This window comes from Molossus molossus, unplaced genomic scaffold, assembly GCF_014108415.1.
Source record: "Molossus molossus isolate mMolMol1 unplaced genomic scaffold, mMolMol1.p scaffold_m16_p_5, whole genome shotgun sequence".
NCBI classification, from domain to species: Eukaryota; Metazoa; Chordata; class Mammalia; order Chiroptera; family Molossidae; genus Molossus; species Molossus molossus.
In genome coordinates this window covers 77,570,161-77,591,912 of record NW_023425388.1, presented here as the reverse complement: position 1 = coordinate 77,591,912, position 21,752 = coordinate 77,570,161, and the positions used below count along the sequence as shown (strand labels likewise).

At 38.5% G+C, this 21,752-nt stretch overlaps 1 protein-coding gene across 6 annotated transcripts in view; it reads right to left on the bottom strand.

Moving 5' to 3' along the window:
• CD47 (CD47 molecule) overlaps positions 1–21,752 on the bottom strand; it is a 69,397-nt gene that overhangs the window by 36,119 nt on the left and 11,526 nt on the right. For all 6 annotated transcript variants that reach the window (XR_004956851.1, XM_036243804.1, XM_036243805.1 and 3 more), the window contains exons 2-3: positions 19,974–20,321; positions 3,945–4,034 (exon numbers count right to left, since the gene is read on the bottom strand). Coding sequence is in view for 5 of the 6 variants with exons in the window: in XM_036243804.1 (XP_036099697.1) it covers positions 3,945–4,034; positions 19,974–20,321 (438 nt within the window). In the remaining variant the exon portion in view is untranslated. The remainder of the gene's footprint in view (positions 1–3,944; positions 4,035–19,973; positions 20,322–21,752) is intronic.

Below are 21,752 nucleotides of genomic sequence, written 5' to 3'. Positions count from 1 at the left end.
GGCCTCTCCTGGCTACCTCCAAGCCCAGCAAAAGTAGCAGCCATCTGCAGACTGCTTTGTAGCTCATGGCAGGTGGCCCAGAGCAGGGCACAGGCAGCAGCTGACCTTGGCCTGCACCTCCTGGGACACACCAGAGCCAGTGAACATGGTGGCCAGTTCAGATGCTGGAGTTCCACTCCATGACCTCCACCAGAGACACACTCAAGGTCAGACTCAGCAGGCACCAGAGCCCTACTGAAGTGAGCCCTGCTCTATGGGGTGGGCTCCTGCACAGCTGATTCTCTGCTGGGGTTGTAGCTAGTTCTCAAAGCCGACTGGCCTGGGGGTAAATCCCTCCCAATGATGTGCCAACAATCAAGGCTCAACTACAACAGAAGGGTGTACACAGCCCACAAAGGGGACACACATGGAGTGTCCAGCCTGGGTGACAAGGAGGCTGTGCCAGTGGGCCTTCCAGGACACCTACTAAGCCACCTGCATAAAGCCACTCTACTAAGACAGGGAGACATAGCAGCTCCATCTGTTACATAGAAACAAAGACAGGGAGGCAGCCAAAATGAGGAGACAAAGAAACATGTCCCAAATGAAAGAGCAGAACAAAACTCCAGAAAAGAACTAAACAGAACAGAGACAAGCAATCTACCAGATGCAGATTATAAAGATGCTCAACCATTTCAGTGAGAACTTCAACAAAGGGATAGGAAACATAAAAATAGAGATAGAAAACATAAAGAACCAGTCAGAAGTGAAGAATACAATAACTGAAACGAAGACTACATTACATGGAATTAACAGCAGAGTAGATGAAACAGAGAATCAAATCAGTGATTTGGAAGATAAGGAAGCAGAAAATACCCAATCAGAACAGCAAAAAGGAAAATGAATCCCCCAAAATGAAGACAGTGTAAGGAGCCTTTGGGACAACTTCAAGCATTCCAATATTCATATCATGAGAGTGCAGGAAGGAAAAGAGAGAGAGAGCAAGAATTGAAAACCTATTTGAAAAAATAATGATGAAAAAATTCCCTAACCTGGTGAAGAAAATAGACACACAAGTCCAAAATGGAGCGTACTTTACAAAGTATCCATCACAGAGCACAAGAACTACATAAATATTTAGGTGCTATTTTTATAAACACCTTCAAATCTGAGTCCCTGCTGAATGAATCAAATATATATGTGCCTTACACACACATACACACTCTCTCCCTCTCTTTAGTTATTTGTTTTAAGATGAGCCTAAATAAAATATTGCCGCCAAAATATTTAGGTTCATAAGCACATTCCTTAAAATATGACCAGTAGAATAAATATAAAAAAGAACATTCACCTCACTAACACAAAGATGAAAATTAAAACAAGATTTTTTTCATCCATTAAATTAGTAGAAATTTTAGAATTATAATGATGTCAAGATGTGAAAGGCAGGTATTTTCATCTGCAGTAGTAATTGATACAATGTTTCTACAAAACATTTGGGAAGATATATCAAAAGCCTTAAAATATCTCTGCCATTTGCAGCTTACATATCTTTAGCAGAGTGACTTTCCTAGTATCAAAAAACCTGGAAACATCCTTAATATCCATCAAGATGAGAGAGTTAAGTAAATTATAATGCAGCCATTAGAGTAGAGCACAGGCAGCTATAAAAAGATTTCTGAAACCACGGGACTGGGGGAAATCAGGATGTATAAGGATATAAGCTATATGAGTCCATTTATGTTTTTTTGTGTTTTTTTTTTTAAAACAAAGGTAACAGAATACATAGAAAAAAAGACAAAAGGAAATTAAAAATTCACTAGACTAAACCAATAGTTTATTTCTAGGTGTGTGATTCTAGATTATTATTTTTGTTTGTTTCTCTCTAACTTGCTATAGTGTATAAGGCAGCGATTCTCAACCTGTGGGTCGCAACCCTTTTGGGGGTCAAACGACCTTTCCACAGGGGTCGCCTAAGACATAACAGTAGCAAAATTACAGTTATGAAGTAGTAACGAAAATAATTTTATGGTGGGGGTCGCCCCAACATGAGGGTCGCAGCATTAGGAAGGCTGAGAACCATTCAACTATAAGGTATTCTAAAGGGATATGTATTTCTTTTTTAAGTCAGGATAAAAGTCTGTAAATCTTATTTTGTCAAAATATGGCTGACAGGAATAGACTCACTCATTCTTGGTTCAGTCCACTCAAAATAACGTTACTAACGAGAATGCCATGATCACCAAACCACAATCAATCCAAATGTGGCAAATCACACTGTGAAGTAATTCCACGATCTTAAAAAAAGGGCAATTTCCTACCTAAATTATACAACGTAGGTCTTTCCGCTTCGGTCTGCCACTAGGGTTCAAGGCCTTCCCTAATACCAGTGAAGACTGATGAGGTCTTGATGCTGTACCAGTCTCTTGCTTAATATAAAAGGCTTCTCAAAGTTCTAATAAAATTTCCACAGAAATTCTAGATACCGTTTCAAAAGTGAGAGTTATGAAATGTCTTGATGGTTGTCACCGTTAGCCCATTCCTTCCCCTTTTTCGCCTTTTAGACAAAAGCTGAGAGCAGCTTTGAAATCTCAAAGCCTTCCCAGAGTGCCATCCATTGAGAAGAGCCCTTAAAATAAATACCCAGGCATCTCCCTTTCCATTTTTATATAACCATTCTAGATATACGTCTGAAATTTCTGAGTAAAAGTAAAATTCATGAGATACACAACAGGCCAATCCACTACACTATTTTACTAGCTTTCACTTTTTTTTCTAAAGTTATAAAATGAAATCAGCATTATTCACTCCTTGCCTTGCATAAATCGTAACTGGCCTTCAATGCCTGACTATTTCAGTGCACTATTAGGGGATAAGGAATAAATCTTACATGTTAAAAGTTTAAAAGGTCTAGAGTGTCAGATCAAAACTTCACTAATTCAGTAAATCTCCTTTCCAAATTGGTGTGGAAATACGGCTGACACTTGAATAACACAGGGTTTAGGAGAGGTGACATCCCCACCCAGCATAGTCAAAAAATTCACATATAACTTTCAACTCCCCCCAAAACTTAACTACGAATAGCCTGCTGTTGACCAGAAGCTTTAACGATAAAATTAACGGCTGATTCACATGCATTTTGTATGTTACACATATTATATACTATACTCTTACAATCAAGTAAGCTAAAGAATGTAAAATGTTATTAAGAAAGTCATAAGGAAGAGAAAATACATTTGCGGTACTTCCTGGAATCAATCCACATATAAGTGGACCTGCACAATCTAATCTTGTGCTGTCTAAGGGTCAGCTGTGTGGTTGAATAGAATCATCCAGGAGAATGCACACTACCTTTTTACTTAGCAGTGACAATTCCACATTGTCGATGCCACATCTGATGCAGCACCAAGATCTACCCTGAGAAGTTTGGTCACGTGGTTATTATAGCAAAAAATGATCAAAGAACACAGCCCTCCTGTGGCTGCGTCCTTAGGGGCTGCAGAACGGCACAGTAAGGATGACAAACGTGGTTCAAAGTGGGCTTTTCCAAGGATGACACATGTATACAGAGAAATTCAAACTGGGAAAATAAAGAGATGGACTTCTTAGCCTCAGAAGTGCAAAAGTCTATCTTAACACTGTAATAAAGGCTGTGACCATCTTCTCACCAAAGAAAATAATGTGTGTGTAAATGCTCTGTGAACATTCAAATCAGCATGTGTTTTAGGTGTGCCATTATTAGGATTCCCACTACTCATTCTTAAAACAAAAACTCCTTAGGAACTGCAGCAAATTATGGGGGACCACATATACTTCAAAGATATTAATATTAAAACTGTATACTCTTATTTATAACATTATCGCATTTCTTAATATAATTTAAATAGACTATTTCACTAATATTGTCTCCTAGAAATAATAATGTCATCACTAAAATATAAATGAAAATAGAAATAAGTACTTACTCACAATACCAAACTGTCCCCAGAACAGAAGTACAGCCAACATTGGAAAAATAACAATAAGAATATTTTCATTTGGAGAAAACCATGAAACTGGGAAGAAAGAAAACAAAAATCACAATTAATATTTACTATAATAACTTTAAGTCCTGCCAATGAATGGTCACCAATATATTTTGTTGTGGAAATGGAAAATAAAAATAATTCATTAAAACTGTAGCCTTAAATAAATACATAAGTAATTACACGTATAATTTACTTACATAACAAATCTATAAAACAACAAACTAGTTATTTTAGTGTTTTCCACCACATTCTCCCTAACCTGTGACTTATGGAAGGAGGCAGTACACCACAGTTGCTGAGAACAAGGCTCTATAGTCACACTGCCTGGGTTTGAAACCCAATTCTAACTTACAATCTTTGTAACCTTGGACAGTCTAACACCTCTCTGTTCTTCAGTTGTTATGTTACCAGAAAAACAGATTCTTCCTTCACTAATGGGAGTGGGGTTCTTGGGGCACAGTCAGAATAAGCATATTCAGAAGCCCCCAATGGGAGGATGAGATGGGGTAGAAGACTTGATTTGTGGGAAATGACATTCCTCAGTTTCCAATGTCCCATTTCCCTGAAGCCAGTCCTCAAAGAGGGGTAGCTGGGGCTTCAGCAAAGCTAAAAGCAAAGTCAGAGTCCAGAGCTTCCTCTCCATGACGCAGCTGGGTCCAGATCAGGCTTAGCCCATCAATCCCTGTCTGGAGTCCACATGGCCCTGGGCCACATGGAGGATGCAGGGCATGGGAGCACCGAAAGCCAGGAGTCTGGTATGGGTATTGAGAGACAGAGACGGAGAGAGAGAAAGCAGGAGAGAGCTTTCTTTTGTCTAGGAGATTAAATATTCAAGTTTGGAGCATTTGCAGGCCACGCCTATTCTGGCCATTGATTCACTCCCAGGTGTGACAGACAGATGGGCACCTCCCATATCACTCAGACCTTACTGGGCATGAGTCTAAACTGCCTTTGTCCAGTCCTTTTCCCCTCCAATCAGTGGGGAATAGACCAGGAGTATTAAATTAGTTAATCTTCCCTTTACTCCTTTCCTGTTAAATAACTAGGTTATTGAAACAGTATCAGTACACTGGCCCGAGTACATACACCTTGAAGGAATGTTGTGATCATTAACAAAGTTAAAATGTGAAAAAAGTTTAAAACAAAGTGTGGCAGTTAAAGTGCTCAGTAAACATCAGCTATAGCTATTGTTATGTGCTTCTATGGTGAATGCCTGTATGTGTAACATGCCAAGAATTTACCTTAAAGCAAGAGTTAAGTCTTCCTGTAAAGACTGACTTGGGACAGAAATGAGGAAGCTGTACAACTGTGTACCCTCCCCTTACTGTGACTTAAGACTGAGACAGATATGAGCCCGAGCTTTGCTGAAACTTACTCTGGAACAAAAGATGTATTCGTAAATAATTAGGCTTGAAACGACCGTTTCCATAAAAAGTAACACAAGGTGCTTCAGATAGTAAGGAAGCTTGTATTAAGTGGGTCACATGTTAACCTAAACAGTGAAAATAAGCCACCCATTCTATAGAAAGGAAGTCATGTGATATTAAGACTTCAAATGAAATTTGTCTAGAACTTTTAAAAATTAAGCCTCTGATTATCTCTCAAGACCATATTTTTGCCTATGAAATTTCTCCCGTACCAATAAAGTCAAGTAAATGCACTGAAAGCATTTCAGTTTGCCTGTGTGGGAGGACTTGCTGTGGGGAGAACACTTCAGAATATAACACGGCCATTGGTGTCCTCTGAAATTAACCCTTTCAAATCCTCCACTGTATCAGCGTGTGAGGAACCTTGTGGGCTTTCAAACCATAATGCTACCCACGCACTTCTTGTGATAAGCTTATAATGCTAAACTCTGGTAAATGTTCACAGGCATCCTCAGAATATAACAGCACTATCAACTCTCATCTTTGAGATAGTAGCTTTCAAGAATCTGACATTTTGCCCTGTGCATGGTAGAGACTCAATCAATAAGTTTGCTGTTGATGGTTGCAATAGTCCTAAGACAGTTTAGTAAGTGAATAGAAGACAGGTTTTTTTTTGGGGGGTGGGGGGTTTCTTCATGCTCCCATGGCTGCAGATCTACCAAGAGGTTGACGTTTTGGGGTACTCTGAATCAATTTCCAACTGAATTACTGAACATCTTCCCATACCAAAGAAAACCCATCTCAATTCAGCCTATAATCCTACAAGAAAAAAAACCTTTGTGAATTATGCTTAGGTTTTCATATGCCTGAAGGATTTGGTCAAAGCTCTGTGATCTAATAACTATTCCTAATCAACTTATTTTTCTCTACCCACTTTCTCTATTATTTGGTTTTGAGTTGGAACATTAACTTCTCAAATCCTTACAATTATTATATAAGGAATTATTAATCCCTCATTATCATTGAGACAACTGAGGCACAGTGAATGAAGGATCTTAAATCTACATGTGCCATGGAGGTAGGGAACAGACAGACTCAGGTTGGGGGGAGGGGCGGGAAGAGATTAAAAAAAGAACTTACATGTATATATGCATAACCAATGGACACAGACAAACAGTACAGTGAAGGCGGGGGGCAGGGAGGAGGGTGTCAATGAGGGATAAAAGAAGGGGCATCTGTAATACTTTCAACAATAAAGATAAATTTTTAAAAAACTTGTACATCCTAAACTGACTCTTGATACCCCCTTCCCACCCCACACCAAACATCCCCTTTTAGTTTTTGCCATTTCAGTGGTGGTAACTCCATTTCTCCAGTTGCTCAGGCAAAATATCTTGGAGTCAGCCTTTGTTCCTTGGCTTCTCTCACACTCCACCTCTGGTCCAACAGTCAATCCTCTAGGCTTTACCTTCAAAATACAGCCAGTACCTGATCTCTTGTTCAAGAAGAACTGACAATGAAATGTCCCTTCACTGGCCTCTCTCCTTATACAACAGAACAATCTTCAACAACCTTAGGATCTATTAGTGAAAATAAGAGGAATGTTTGACCACTCATTTTGCACTTATTACACAAACGTTTATTGAAAACCCACCATGGCTACGACACTCTTCTAGGTATGTGAGATCCACCAGTGAACAAGGCTATGAGCTTGAGGAATAGGAGTGGTTGAAGAACAGACCCTTGTGGATAGTAAGGAAAGGCCTCCCAGGACCAAACAAGAATTACAATTAAAATAAAGACAACTCATTAGGAAAAACCAAATGAAAAGCAGCTGGAGAGAAACCTTATAACCTGGGACAAATAGAGGACACCAAATTGAACCTGATAAAAACTGTGAAGGCTCAAGAAGGCACCCTGGGAGCCCACGGATAGCAGCTGAGGGCTGTTTTAGCTATGAGCAGTTCCCACTGAGAAGTCAGGGATTAAAACCCCAAGCCAGGTCCCCAGCACAGAGGGACAGCCCCCAACAGAGAGTGGCAGGATAGGGAAAGGTGCCTGCATTACACATGGCTGAAATCACCAGAGCTGATGCTTTATCCATCAAGGAGAGGTGCAGGAAAAAAATGGCACTTCACTGAAGGGCCAGAGCACTAAATCAGCTATAGCCACTCACCTGGGGCTCCACCAGAGAGATGGTGGACTGGACTGGAACTGTGTGAAGAGAGTCGGGGGTTCGTAGTGCAGGGGAGAGAGCTGGGAAGGACACCGGTGGTTTTATGCTGAATCACTCCCTCACAGGACACTAGCCATTTTACTCAAAGAGCCCCTTCACAGAGCCTTGGGGAGAAGCAACAGCCTCTCCCTCAGGAATTTAACACTACCAGGACAGGCCAGAGAAATGCAAATTGAGGCTCATTAACTGTCAGAGACTACCAGCAAGCAAGGAGGGGTAACAGCTATTGCCCCACCCACTGGAAATCCTCTTACCCTGTACACAGGAGGGATTTTTCATTCAACTGAAGGCTACAACCTGAAGTTCAAATAACTGAGACTAATAGCCTCCAGGCAAAAACTGGAGGATAACCGAACCTTTGCTTGGTCTGCAAATCTCCCCAGGAAAGTAAGACTTGACAGTGGTGTTTAACAAGGGTCCTCCCAAACTCATCCAAACCCAGTAGAGGGAGCCACAATCAGCAGAACACCAACACCCACAGCAAAAATTTGGCAGGCTCCAAAACCCACTGAGACTGCCAAAAGGTGAAACAAAGAAACAAATCACAAATGAAAGAACAAGAGAATTCGACAGAAGACAAGATAAATGAAATGCAATTAAGCAAGTTATAAGAGGTAGAGTTCAACAGCATGAATAAAGAGCTCAATAGCATGAATAAAGATATAGAAACACTGAAAATCAATCAATTGAAAATGAAGAATGACACAGCAGAAATTAAGAAACACATTGGAATGAATAACCAACAGAGTAAAGGAAGCCAAGGATCGAAGCAGTGAATTAGAAGACAGGGTAGAAAAAAAAGCACCCAATCAAAGAACCAAAATGAAAAAAATAATGAAAATACAGAAGACAGCTTAAGAGAACTGTAGGACAATATGAAATGTAACAACATCCACATCATAAGAGTTCCAGAAGACGAAGAAAATGAGCAGGGGTTAGAGAATATATTTGAAGAAATAGTGACAGAAAATTTCCCTAACTTGGTGAAGAAAAAAGGCATACAAGTACAAAAAGCACAGAGAGCCCCAAGTAAGAAGAACCCAAACAGGCCGACACCAAGACATATAATAATTAACCTGTTAACCAAGTGGGACGTATTTACATGTCCTAGTGAAAGAGTTCGCGCCCGTTATATGCTGTGTAATTAAAAAGGGAATTCCCCGGTTAACAGGTTAAAATGCCAAAAATTAAAGACACAGAGAGAATCCTAAAGGCAACAAGAGATAAACAACAAGTTACCTACAAAAGAACCCTCATAAGGTTACAGCTGACTTATCAACAGAAACACTACAGGTCAGAAGGGAATGGCATGAGGTAATCAAGGTCATGAAAAACAAGGATCTGAATCCAAAACTACTCTATCCACCGAGGCTAACATTCAAAATAGAAGGTGATATAAAGAGTGTCCCAGACAAAAAAAAAGCTAAGGGAATATATTAGCACCAAACCAGCACTGCAAGAAATGGTAAAAGGACTGCTGTAATGAGCAGGAGAACTAGGAAGAAAAATATAACCATAATAAATAAAAATGACAATAAATAAGTACATATCAATAATAACCTTAAATGTAAATAGATTAAATGCTCTAATAAAAAGACACAGAGCAGCTGACTGGATAAGAAAGCATGACTCATATATATGTTGTTTACAAGAGACCCACCTCACAACAAAGACTCACACAGGTTGAAAGTGAAGGGATAGAAAAAAATTTTCCAAGCACACGGAAAGGGAAAAAAAGCTGGGGTAGCAATACTCATATCCGATAAAACAGATTTCAAAATGAAAGCCATAACTAGAGACAAAGAAGGCACTACATAATATTGAAAGGATCTATCCAACAGGAAAATATAACCTTGGTAAACATACATGCACCCAATATAGGAGCACCAAAATATATTTAAAAACTTCTGTAGGACTTCAAAGGAGAAATCGACAGTAATACAATCATAGTAAGGGACTTCAATACCCCACTGACATCACTGGATAGACCCTCTAGACAAAAAATTAACAAGGAAATAGAGACTCTAAATGATACACTAGAACAAATGGATTTAATACATATCTACAGAGAATTACACCCTAAAAGTGCAGAATTTACATTCTTCTCAAGTGCACATGGGGCACTCTCATAGACAGACCACATGTTAGGACACAAACTAAGTCTCTACAAGATCAAGAAAACTGAAATCATATGAAGCATCTTCTCAGATCACAATGGCATAAAACTAGAAATCAATTACAATAAAAACATTCAAATACATGGAGGCTGAATAGCATGTTATTAAAGAATGATTGGGTTACCAAGGAGATCAAGGAAGAAATTTTAAAATTCCTGGAAACCAATGAAAATGAACACACAACAACACAAAAATCTATAGGATGCAACAAAAGCAGTCTTGAGAGGGAAGTTCATAGTACTACAGGCCTACCTCAAGAAACAAGAAAAATTTCTAATTAACCTCACAAATCAAATTAGAAAGTATACAAAAAGAAAAACCCAGAGCAAGTAGAAGGAAAAAAATGGTAAAGGTCAGAGCAGAAATAAATGACATAGAGACTAAAAAAGCAATTCAAAAGATCAATGAAACAAAGAGCTGGTTCTTTGAAAAGATAAACAAGGTTGATGGACCTTTAGCCAGACTCACCAATAAACAGAGAGAGTGGACACAAATAAACAAAATCAGAAACGAAAAAAGGGAAGTAACAACTGACACCACAGAAATACAAAGGATTGTTACAAAATACTATGAACAATTATATGCCAACAAATTGGACAATCTAGGCGAAATGGACCAATTTCTAGAATCACACAGTCTCCCAACACTGAATGGGTAAGAGATGGAAAACTTGAACAGACCAATAACAACTAAGGAAATTGAAGATGTAATCAAGAAACTCTCAGCAAACAAAAGCCTGGGCCTGGATGGCTTCACGGGTAAGTTTTACCGAACATTCAAAGAAGAATTAACATCCATTCTTCTCAAACCATTCCAAAAAATTCAATAAGGAAGACTTCCAAACTCATTTTATAAGGCCAGCATAATTCTAATTCCAAAACCAGATAAAGACACTATAAAGAAAGAAAACTACAGGCCAATATACCTGATAAACATAGATGCCAAAATCCTAACAAAATATTAGCAAAGCGGATCCACCAATACATTAAAAAAAATTTCACCATGACCAAGTGGAATTTATCCCAGGGATGCAAGGCTGCTACAATGTTCGCAAATCAATAAATGTAATATACCACATAAACAAAATGAAAGATAAAAATCATATGATCATATCAATAGACGCTAAAAAAATATTCGATCAAATTCAGCACCTACTTCTGATAAAAATGCTCGGCAGTATGGGAATAGAGGAATCATATCTCAACATAATAAAGGCCATATATGAAAAACCTACAGCCAACATCATACTCAAAGCACAAAAACTAAAAGCATTTCCCTTACAAGACAGGGATGCCCACTTTCACCACTCTTATTTAATATAGTACTGGAAGTCTTAGCCACAGCATTTAGACATACATACATACATACATACATAAATGGAATCAAAATTGAAAAGGAGGAAGTAAAATTGACATTATTTGCAGATGACATGATATTGTACATAGAAAACCTTAAAGATTTCATCAAAAATCTACTAGATTTAATAAATGAATTTGACAAAGTAGCAGGATACAAAATTAACATCAAGAAATCAACAGCATTTTTATACACCAATAATGAACTTACAGAAAGAGAAACTAAAATAAAATCCCACTTAACCATTGCAGCAAAAAAATTAAGATACTAGGAATAAACTTAACCAAAGAAGTAAAGAACCTATAGGCAGAAAACTACAGGACATTGAAAAAAAGAACAGAGGAAGATATAAAAAAGTAGAAGCATATACCTGTTCCTGGATTGTAAGAATTAACATCATTAAAATGTCCATCCTACCCAAAGCAATCTACAGATTCAATGCAATTCCCATTAAAATACCAATGACATATTTCACAGAAACTGGAACAAATACTCCAAAAGTTTATGTGGAACCAAAAAAGACCCCAAATAGCCACAGCAAATTTGAAAAGGAAGAACAAAGTAGGAGGGATCACAATACCAGATATCAGGTTATACTACAAAGCCACTGTAATCAAAACAGCCTGGGCCCTGGCCGGTTTGGCTCAGCGGTTAGAGCGTCCACCTGCGGTCCCGAGAGACCCGGGTTCGGTTCCCGCTAAGGGCACGTACCTCGGTTGCAGTTTGTCCCCGGCCCTGGTTGGTCGTGCGGGTGGCAGCCACTCGATGTGTCCCTTTCACATCGATGTTTCCCTCTCTCTCTCTCTTCCTCTCTCTCCCTCCCACTCTGTCTGTACAAAAAATGGAAAAATGTCCTCGGATGAGGATAAAAAAAAAAAAAAAAAAAAAAACCAGCCTGGTACTGGCACAAGAACAGGCATATAGACCAGTGGAACAGAACAGAGAACTCAGAAATTGACCCAAGACATTATGCTCAATTAATATTTGATCAAGGTGGCAAGAGCATACAATGGAGTAAAGACAGCCTCTTTAATAAATTGTGTTGAGAAAATTGGACAGCTACATGCAAAAAAACGAAACTAGACCACCAACTTACACCATATACAAGAATAAACTCAAAATGGATAAAAGACTTAAACATGACTCATGAATCCATAAAAATCCTAGAAGAAAATGTAGGCAACAAAATTTCAGACATCACACACAGCAGAATTTTCACTCATACAATGCCGAAGGCAAGAGAAACAAAGAAAAAAATGAATACATGGGACTACATCAAAATAAAAAGCTTCTGCACAGCACAAGAAACAACCATCAAAATGGAAAGAGAACCCACTATATGGGAGAGCATAACTGCCAATAATACATCAGATAAGGGGCTAATTTCCAAAATATATAGAGTACTCATACAACTCAACAAAAGGAAGACAAAGAACACAATTAAAAATGGGCAGAGGACCTACATAGACACCTTTCCAAAAAGGACATACAAATGACCAAGCGACATATGAAGAAATGCTCAACATCACTAATCATCAGAGAGATGCAAATTAAAACAACTATGATGTATCACCTCACACCTGCCAGAATGGCTGCCATCAACAAATCATCAAACAAGTGCTGGTGAGGGTGTGGAGAAAAGGGGACTCTAGTACACTGCTGGTGGGAATGCAGACTGGTGCAGCCACTACGGAAAACAATATGGTGTTTCCTCAAAAAATTAAAAATTGAACTGCCATTTGACCCAGTGATCCCACTTCTAGGAATATATCCTAAGAGGCCTGAAATACCGATCAGAAAGAATATATGTACCCCTATGTTCATAGCAACACTATTTACAGTTGCTAAGATCTGGAAACAGCCCAAGTATCCATCAATAGATGATTGAATAAAAAAGCTGTGGTACGTATACAAAATGGAATATTATGCAGGTGTAAGAAAGAGATCTCTTATCTTTGAGATGACATGGAGGGACCTGGAGAGTATTATGCTGAGTGAAATAAGTCAGTCAGAGAAAGACAAATATCACATGATCTCACTTATTTGTGGAATATAATGAACAAAATAAACTGATAATCAAAACAGACCCAGAGACATAGAAGTGGGCTACAGACTGACAAACTTCAGAGGAGGGGGTCTGGGGAGAGGAAGAGATAAACCAAAGAATTCTATGCATATATGCATAACCAATGGACATAGACAACAAAGCCGTGTGGTGGGGTGGGGGCAGGGTCTGGAAGAGGGTGTCAATGGGGTAAAAGGAGAAACATCTGTAACAAAAAAAATTAATAAAAAAAATCAAAATAATGTAAAAACAAAAGGCAAATAGTTGATTAATTCTGGTAAAAAGAAGCAATTAAAGTCCTCAAAAATAAATAAATAAATAAATAAATACATAAATAAAATAAAGATAACCAGGGAATTAATTGTTCCAAAGGAAGATAACTGGAATGAAGATCCTGAAAGCATGAGCAATGTTTGAAAGATTTGGTGATTCTTCCCTTGGAGAAGAACAAACTTGGGAGAGAAATACTATAGCCCTCCTGGTAAGTGAGACATTGCAGGGCTGCAAACTTTGGCTTGCTAATCTGAACTGGAATGGCTTGATCATAGACCTTTAGGAAGTAAGTCTCATCATGTCAAGCATGTAGGTAAAACGTTTTAATGACCTGGGGGGTGATAGAAGTAATTCCTGAATTAGATGGCAAAATAGATTAGATGACCCCAAGCCTCTGTGCAGAAATAGTAAGTGTGAGAGAGATTTCAATGACAGAAGAGGGTGGGATTATAGAACACAGAATATTATTGTCTAAGTGACTCTTAAATGAAGCTTATCAGATTCATCTGGGGGTTTACTCAAACGTCACACACTCTCCCCTCTCAGTTCCCACCCCAAGATGTTAATATGTTCCCCATGGTAAGTGTGTGTGTGTGTGTGGGGGGGTGGAATGTCCATGATTCTCTCAGTTTAAAATCACTGCTGGGGATCTCTACTATAATTCACATGAATGTGTTACTTCCTCTCACTGACATGGATGTGTTACCTCTCAGTAATTTATTAAGGTGGGAAGAGATGGAGGATCACTGAATTGGATGTTCAAGAACCAAATGAGATGATGGGGAGAAACCCAATGTTTTCTATAAAGCCACTTATATGCCCATTAAGCTATTGATTTGGTGTGATAGTACTGTCAAAAGATGTTAACTCTTTTTCCCCAAGGGGAGAGACAAGATATTTCTCTTAGGTACCCTTCAACTCTAAATATATATGGCACTAAAAAAAAAGTAACCTTAAAATGGACTAAACACAGTATCAGATATTTTCCACCTCAGGATTAAGAAAATAAATCAACACATCTATGCCCTCATTCCACTCAAGCTATGGCTGACAACTTGCCCATTACTATCCCCCAATTCCTGGTCAGGTAGGTAGAGCAGTTCCCAGGAAGATAACCTTCATATTAGTGAAAAGGCAAGGAAATGATATTAATAGAGTGTGGGGTATGTATGAGTGTTTAAATTTGTTTCTAAGTCTAAGTATTATAATCTCTTCCCCTTGGAGGAGAGGTGGGACTGTGAAGAGGATGGATTTCATTCCCTTGGTGGTGGTTGTCATACGGCAAAAGGGATTTTGCTGGCATAATTAAGGTCTTCAATGAGTTGACTTTAAGAAAAAGAGACTGTCCTTGGGATAGGACTGACTTAATCAAGTGAGCCCTTAAAAGGGTCTGTGCTCTTCCTGGCCAAAGAAATCCAATATGTGAGAGGGGCTCAACAAGAGGATAACTTTTTTGCTGGCTTTAAGTGTGGAAGAGGCTATGTGGCAAGGAATGGGGCAACCTCTAGGATCTGAGAAAAGCCCTTAGCAGGCATCCAGCATAGAGACAGCAACCTCAGTCCTGTAACCACAAGGAACTAAATTCTGCCTCAGTCATGTGAGCTTGGAACAGGACCCCAAAGTCCATATGCGAATACAGCCTGGCCAATGCCTTGGTTTTAGAACCCAGTCACACCAAGACCAGAATTGTGACCTACAAATCTGTGAGCTAATAAATGGGTGTTGCTCTGAGCTGCTACATTTGTGGCTATTTGTTATACAGCACTAGAAAACTATATAAAGATCTTGTAATGCCTTCATGTCAACATTATGAATGTAATGTATATCATGTTGACAATGATGGAAGCGGCAGCTCTGCTGAACTTGAACTGACCTTTTTAAACAAAATTCTAACAGCTTACTTGGAAAAATGTAAAATCTTAAGCTTCTAAGTCTTTGTATCATTAGTAACATAAAGATAGACATTAATAACAAATTTTTTTATTAAAAAAATTTTTTTCTTTATTGATTTGAGAGAGAGAGGGGAAGGGAGAGAGAGAAACATCAATGAGAGAGAACATCGACTGGCTGCCTCCTGCATGCTCCCCACTGGGGGTTTGGCCCACAACCTGGGCATGTGCCCTGACCGGGAATCAAACTGACATACTCTTAGTGCATGGGTCGCTCAACCACTGAACCACATCGGCCGGGCAATAACAAATTTTATAACTACTATTTACATTTAGTATTTAGTTGTTTACAAGGTGTTTTAACAGAAGCTATATACTATGGGGATAAAAATAAAAAATACTGGGTTTTGAAGACAAATCTAGGTTAACATCCTGGCTATGACTCTGACTTTGAACAAGTACCCCAAATCTCTCTTCTGTTAAATGGTAAGACATATATCTATCTCCCAGAGTTCCTGAGATTATAGGACACAATATAAGGTACCTTACATGTGCTCAAATAAATGTTAGGCTACCTTACTGTTTTTATTTGCACTGTTATCACTTCACTGAAAGGAGGAATCGTGTCTTAGTCAGCATTAAACCCAAAGTGCCTAGTAGAGTGCCTAGCACATGGTAGGCACTCAATAAATCTCTTTAAAGAGAGAGATTAACATATTTACATCTGAAACAGTCCTGTGACGAAGACGGTATCCCCATTTTACAGATAAAAACTGAAGGCCAGATAGGTTGAATTTCTTATCTAAGTTTTCTTAAATTAGAAAATGGTGAAATACAGAAAAAGCTTTCTAAATTAAAGTTCTGTGCCCCTTCCATAGTACTATACATAGGCACCAGGGTATATAAAACTATATCTTATTGACAATATTTCCACATATTCAGTCCTTGTGCTCCTCAAAGGGGAGCAAAGAATGGCCACATTAATCTATAGTCCACTAAGTGGAATTCTCTATTATGAAATTTCTAATTCTCATTTACCTATATTTGCAATAAAGCACAACATAGTAAAAATGAATTCCATTGCCTAAACCCCCAAAGTTCACACGATGGGTAAGTAAATTCATCACAATAAATTTGCAAGAGCCCTGTTCCAACTAACCTTTTTGTACAGAGGAGTTTCTTTTTTTTTTCAGTCAAAAATGGTGCAAAACAGTGACAACACCAGATGCTGGCAAGGATGTGGGAAACTAGATCACTCATGTGTTTGATGGGAATGTAAAATGCAACAACCACTCTGTAATACAGGTAGGCAGTTTCTTTAAAAACTAAGCCTATACTTACATACAACCCAGTAATTGTACTTCCGCGCATTCATCAGAGAAATGAAGACTATGTCCACATAAAAACTTGTACGTGACTGCTTATAGCAATTTCATTTGCAATGGCCAAAACAATAGGAAACAAGCAAGATGTCCTATAGTATGTGGATGGTTAAACAAGCTGTGATATACCCATACCATGGAATATTACTCAGTGAGGGGTGGGAGGAGGGTGGCAAGAGAGAGAACTACTGATACATGATGCTGCAGCATGGATAGATCTCAAGAGCATTTTGCTGAGTGAAAAAAATGCCAATCAAAAAGGTTACATACTTTTATATAACATTTTTGAAATGACAAAAGGATAGATATGGAGAACAACTTGTGCTGGCCAGGTTAGGAATAGTAAGGGGGGGTGACTACAAAGGGGTTGCATGAGGGAGATATTTGTGTTAATGAAATAGTTCTATATCTTGATTGTGGTGGCAATTACATAAATGTACACATATGATAAAATGACAAAGAAATAAATATATATATATATTGTACCATTGTGAACTGGTTGGTTTTGACATTTAACTACTGTTACATAAAATGTAACCACTGGAGGAAGCTGGGTAAGAGGAACAGCACATCTCTGTTCTATCTTTGAAACTTTCTGTGATTCAATAATTATTTCAAAAAATAAAAATGGGTACAAAGCTGAATGTCTGAGACATTTTCTGCATTCTCTTCAACAAAACAGTACCTTCTCATTTTAATGGCCCCAAAAGTAAGCATAGCTCATATGTTTTTTAGGGTATTTTGAAAACAGAGATAAAACAATCACATAAAATTATGAACTTTGTCTTTACCCCAGATATCTGTATTACTTTCCCATCTATCCTCATTCCATCTTCTGGCCTCTCAAGTCGACCAATTTTCCTCTTAGTGGTCTATAATCCAAATTCACCACTCCCCCATGTCTTTTTCTTTTTTCATTCCCATGAAACTATACATTCCATCAGAAAAATTTCAACTGGCCCTGGCCTGTTTGGCTCAGCGGTTAGAGCGTCCGCCTGCGGTCCTGAGAGACCCGGGTTCGGTTCCCGCTAAGGGCGCGTACCTCGGTTGCAGTTTGTCCCCGGCCCTGGTCGGTTGTGCGGGTGGCAGCCACTCGATGTGTCCCTTCACATCGATGTTTCTCTCTCTCTCTCTGTTCCTCTCTCTCCCTCCCACTCTACCTGAATAAAAAATGGAAAAATGTCCTCGGGTGAGGATAAAAAAAAAAAGAGTAAAAAAAAAGAAAAATTTCAACTGGATATTAGGTTATCTAATTCTAGTCACTCACATTGCACATGGCTGAATGATTAGATCCTTGCTGAAAAGTATACTTAAAAAAAAAAGCTCCTTAGCCCAATTTCGTAGCATATTAATGAAATGTACAATGTAGGAGAGATTTTTAAAAAGAAAAGCCTTCCAAATTCTGCTAGACTGCTCTAAGCCATCTCCTGCCCATGCTTCACTGCACACACATTCCTCTGACCACACCCCAACTTCAGCACCTCGAGATCGTGCTTCATAAAGTAAACGTCCCAGGAACACAACTAATATTTACAAAGAACTTTGCTTTATGGAGGACTTATACGTGAGGGATCTCATTGGATACTCATTAAACTGTGGAATACATAAAAACAGGAATTTATTTATTTATTTATTTTTTTAATCCTCACCCGAGGACATTTTTCCATTTTTTGTTCAGATAGAGTGGGAGGGGGAGAGAGAGAGAGAAACATCGACGTGAAAGGGACACATCGAGTGGTTGCCACCCGCACAACCCAACCAGGGCCGGGGACAAACTGCAACCAAGTTACATGCCCTTAGCGGGAACTGAACCCGGGTCTCTCCGGACCGCAGGCTAACGCTCTAACCGCTGAGCCAAACCAGCCAGGGCAACAGGAATTTATTTTCATCCCCACTTTAGAGACAAGGTAACTTGGACACAGTGAAGTAACTTCTCAGGTTCAATACAGGCAAACAGTTAAATTGAAGAATAGAGGATATAATCAGATCTCCTGATTCCTAATCCTAAGCAATGTCAAAATATTTCATCAAACTAAACACCCCATTCCCAATCTGATAATAGACATCTTACAGGAAATGCTACAGGAATAGAAGGCAAATGGTTGACTCAACTGATCTGTCTGATCCCATCTAAAGCAGAGGTTCTCAAAGGCTTGTCTAATCCTGAGATCAGTTATGTATCTAGTGGTTCTAAATAGAGCTTTCAAAATAGGAAGTCAGCATGCACCTGTATGTGGTTAAAGTAATCAGCTGGCACAGCAAGGAACAGAAAAGAAAGCAGACTGTTTACTTCAGCTAACTTGACTGCTTAATGCAACTCACCAACCCAAGTTTGTGAAGAAAGAGCAGAATCATGGTGCTATAACCAAGGCTGAATTCAAATGAATTAAATTGGATCCCTCGCTCTCCCACATCTTGGCCAAGAAAAAGAACATGACAGCAAGGGTAAGCACAGAAAACCTCAAGGAGACATCATTAGAACCCAATTTTTAATCTCTCTCTCTTTCTTCTAAATCCTCACCCAAGGGTATTTTTCTATTTATCTTCAGATAGAGTGGGAGAGAGAGAGGGAGAGAAAGGGAGCGAGAGAAACACTGACGTGAGAGGGACACATCGACTGGTTGCCTCCACACAACCCCGACCAGGGCCAGGGACAACTGCAACCGAGGTACATGCCCTTGACTGGAATCAAACCAACGACTCATTGATCCGAGGGCCGATGCTCTATTGCTGAGCCAAACCAACCAGGGCTCGATTTTTAATCTCTTGATTCTCCTTCTAATCTATTCTTTCCAGCTGGACCATGGCTAGAACTTGTCAGCCTTTGCTTGATCAAAGTGTAAGTAATACTAATTTTTTTTTTAAAAAGCTAAATTATTGGAAAGAGCATGGAAATTAATCACATGAAAGAAAGTACTTTTGATAGCAGCAAACAGAAATGCAGAGTAGATAACCCCAGGACCTCTGACCCCAATAGAACAGTTCTCAAACTAAAAGTTTGAGAACCACACAATACACAACTAACAGCAAAGGAGTTTTATTATGAAAAGTAGAAAAGCAAATAAAACTCATGATCTTAAAGCTGCTAAACATTACATAAACATTTACTATTAATTGCCTCCTTTTTTATTCAAAGGAGTTCCTAGCCCCATTGTGCCCAGTTACAATTGGATTAGGTTGCTACAGGACAAATAAAAGGGAAGCTTTTATAGAATTCTTACCAACATGATGTTTTAGTTCTATGACCGTTTCGCCTTCTCTGCTTAATTCTGTTACTTCACAAGTGTAGTTTCCTGGGACAGCATCCTTCTTACTCAACTGCAAAGAGGCAATGCCAACTAGTAGTGCTTCTGGTACGATACTTGCGCTCGGAAAGTCTTCATAGGCTTTGGATTCATTTTTATCTCCATCATATGTAAAAAAGTATTTTCCTCCATATTTCCACTTTACAAACAGTTCTTTGAGGCTCAGTGCCCCTATATTACTAACGTAGCACGGGATGATAACAGTTTTATTGCAGGTGGTGTATTCTACAGATTTGGTTGCATTAAATATTAGTTGAGCTGACCCTGGAAAAGAAAAATAAAATAGTTTCACTTCATTATAGAATTCTATACCATAAGGTCTTAGGTATGTTACAAATCCTTAAGATAAAAAAACAATGCTTCAACTGTTCGCTTAAGTAAGCAGTGTAGCTACAGAGAGAAAACTGGCGAGGTGAAAAAGAAAAACAAATTATTTTAATATTAACATGCACAAATGGTAGATACCACTGTAATATTCCCTTATTCATTCTCAGTAATACAAAGTATACATTACCATGTGTCTTTGGAACATGCAGATGTGGTATCTGGCTTTAGAAGTTTTGAAGTAATCAATGTTGCTTACTGATGTATGTAGAAAAATATTGTCCTTACCATAGGAAATTTTTACAGAAAATCAAACCAAATATTATTTCAGTCTCTACTTCTATATACTTTCTCCAAACAGAACTTGCTAAACCAATATGAAGTTTATCTCTATCTTTCTGTTGCATTTCCAAGAAATGTGGTGGGCTATACTGTTCTTCAATATAAAAAGTAAATCAGATGGATCACATCACACCTTTCCTCTGAGATGGAAAGTCTTAGAATGCTAAGGAGAAAAAATATTCTCTGTGGTTATTTCCCCATTGCAAAGTACAGACAGCAACAGATATTTTGCATTCAAATATTATAGGTAATTATATACCACTGAAAAGCATTTTCTCACTCCCACATTTAATTGAAACTATAGAACAACAATTTCCAAATGTATATTACAGGTATTCCCTCCTTCTAGAAGCCATAAACCACTCAAAATAAAGCTAAGAAACAAGTTGAAACCAAGAACAGATGCTGCTAATAAGTAGAGTATATTCTATCAAACTCTTCTCAATAGGATAAACTCCAGTTGTCTTGCAAAACAGGGATTGCGAAAATAAATGCAATCACTCATCTGTCATCTAAAATGTGCAAGACTGTGGAGAAATTGTAGTTATCTTCTATATTGTTCAGCCATTTATCAACTTTTTCATCTAAGTAGCTAGTTGGATTTTCTCTGAAAAAAACCAAAGCACTAACAAATACAAATATCAACTTTAATAGTTAATCCTTACAATTTCTTACTTCTATATAAATTGGGAATAAAAAACAGAGGCATTGGATGTTATTATTCTAGGAACATACTACTCAATAAATGTCCAATGAATTGAATGCTAGGATTCATAGTGAAATATGAACTGGACAATATTCAGAAAGCCTGAGTACAAATCCTAATTGTCACTTTTCAGTATGTGACCTTAAGCAATGAACTTAACTTTTCTATGCCTTGGTTTACTCTCTGTAAGTAAGAGGGTCCAAAGTGAACACTGGACTACTTGACAAGAGTTGTGGCAAGTACTGAAGGAGAAAATACATGGGCAAGTGCCCTCTAAACAATACTGTGCTATAAATGTGCAGGGAAATACTATAAAAACCAGG